Raw genomic sequence first — 2,372 nt, forward strand, 5'->3', positions numbered from 1 at the left:
CGTGGGTTTTGGTTGCAATCCGAATTGTCCTCCGAAATATTATTCAAATGCATACTTTTTTAGATTTTTTTTTTTCAGAAATGTACAAGACGATCATACAATGTTTCGACAAAATTCTTGACAGCATTATTTTGTAATTGTTTCAACTTGGTATACACACATCCACTTAAGCAAATTAAGTAGCCTAATTGGGTTGCATGCAATTACTCGGTAACGATACGTTTCCCCTCTCATACCAAAAATATTCGTATCATTCAGTGGACAGGAGCAGAGGAGCTTTAACTAATTGGTCGTAGCAGACTAGCACCTGAATTTAAAGGGTTTAAGAGAGATTACACTATTACGAATTGTCTGTTTCTCTATTATTTAAAAGATTTCTCTCCTCTAATAATGGCTGTTTTATTATTTTTTTGTTTATTTAATTTTTGTAGTTTTCTCGTTTCTGATAATTTTATACCTTTCTTCACTTTAGTTTTTTTGTCAGAGTAAGGTACATTTAAAATAATAAAGATATAAGAGAACGTTCTATGGCGTAAAAGGCAATGGAGGTCACAGGTCCAATTGTGCAAAGCTCAATGAAGCGGCTATCACACTGGCCAGTGAGATGAATCCAATAGGAAAATGTTACAAAACTGAGAATATATAAAAACAGAATAGGACAAAGATCGATCAGTTAGTCGCGATGCGGTCTTTAAGTTCGGTTTTGTTCTTTTTGATTGTACTCGTCACTTGGTGCAACTGTGATTTATACCCGTACGTTCGCCGCTCATGGCAGGATGCACTGAGCCACCACGGAAACGCGCATCACGCAGATTCTGATTGGAGCAAAGGGGGAGGAAGCAGTCATCATTCAGACCACCACGAAAGCCAGGGAGAAAAAGGCGATTCCGGGCACAAAAAAAACTACGGTTTCGAAGAGGGTAAGAAAGGCCACCATGACAAAGGAGACAAAAAAGACAATTACGCAGAACACGGTGGACACAAACATAAGCACCACGATGAAGGCGGCTACTACCAGGAACACCACAAAGGCGAAAAAGGGCATAAAGGCCATGAATATGCCGACAAAGATTCATATCACAAAGGCCATTCGGTAAAAGGCAAACACGAAATACACAAATTAGACGAATACAAGAAGAACAAGGAGTTTTACGATGAACACCATGACGAAGGACACCACGAAAAACACGGCGGATACTCCCACCACCACGGTCACAAAAAAGGCGGGCATCATCACAAAGGACACCATCATGGAGGCTACCATCACGATAACAAAGGTAAAAAAGGCCACTTCTCCAAAGGTTCTCATCACCACAATCACCATGGACACAACAACGCCGGAGGCCATGACGAAAAATACAAACACTACGACAAACACGGGAAGAAGGGAGGACACGAGGAACACAAAAAATGGGGTTACCATAAAAAACATTAAATCCTGTCTCAGGACTTTAAAGTAATAAATTCATTTTACTAGTCTGCTAAAGTGTCTTCCTTTGTTGTTTATTTTTCACCTCCTTATTCTTTATTTTATAAACAAATGTTCATATAGCGAGGAAAAATTAATATGAAACTTAGGTGATCTGCGGAAAAGACATACACCAATAATTTTATTGGGTGCGTTTAGGCTTAATATAATGCTATGTGACCACTGTTCCACCTTGAACACGGCGTGAAGCGGAAACGCGTAAACGTGAACGATAGTAGCGATAATAGACGGACCCAGTAAAAATGTTAATTAATTATCCTTTATATGGGTCTTGGTTGAGATAAAAAAGTCAGTGTCACGAGCGGGATTCGAACCCACGACCTTAGGCTAAATAAGCCGCTACTCTACCACTTGAGCTATCGTGACTTCGATCCTCTCGGACACCAACACTCAATCTCAATATACGACCGTTCGAATTTTCCCCCATTTTTTTATGTCGTGTAATCGGATTGTATTCTCAGCGATTTATGAAATGGCCACGAGAGCTGTTTCGTGAAATGATACTTTTTAAATATTTATTCAGATATCGTGAGATGCGGTCGGGTGTGATGTAGGTTTCAGAAAAACATTTTCTTTATCGTGCCAACGTTTCGATCTTTTATTGAAATCATCTTCAGGGCCTGGGATTTACAAACAATGTTTACATTTAACAAATACATTTAGGATGTGGATAAGTGAATTTATACAATGCAAAATATATTTTATATTCAAACAAAGTAATATTAATTCATTTACGATTTAGTGGTCAATTGACCAAGTTACTTCTTTTAATTTAATTATTCTTTCTATGTAAGGTCTTGGTTGAGATAAAATGGCAAAAAGAGGAAAAATTCTAACGGTTGTAGGTTCAGGAGAGTTGGTGACCGAGAGGATGGAAGTCACG

The 2,372-nt window shown here is 38.4% G+C and overlaps 1 protein-coding gene across 1 annotated transcript; it reads left to right on the top strand.

Moving 5' to 3' along the window:
- The first annotated feature begins 682 nt into the window (after window positions 1–682).
- On the top strand, window positions 683–1,435 carry LOC106670991 (histidine-rich glycoprotein-like). Its single transcript, XM_014401715.1, has one exon. It carries the CDS (start codon window positions 683–685, stop codon window positions 1,433–1,435), a length of 753 nt encoding a protein of 250 aa, XP_014257201.1.
- The last annotated feature ends 937 nt before the right edge of the window (window positions 1,436–2,372 follow it).

Source organism: Cimex lectularius, unplaced genomic scaffold (genome assembly GCF_000648675.2).
Source record: "Cimex lectularius strain Harlan isolate CLEC.00 unplaced genomic scaffold, Clec_2.1 scaffold407, whole genome shotgun sequence".
Classification (NCBI taxonomy): domain Eukaryota; kingdom Metazoa; phylum Arthropoda; class Insecta; order Hemiptera; family Cimicidae; genus Cimex; species Cimex lectularius.

What these genes read in the sequence shown, in the direction of transcription:
- LOC106670991 (XM_014401715.1), top strand. Translation starts at nt 683, where the DNA reads ATGCGGTCTTTAAGTTCGGTTTTGTTCTTTTTGATTGTACTCGTCACT.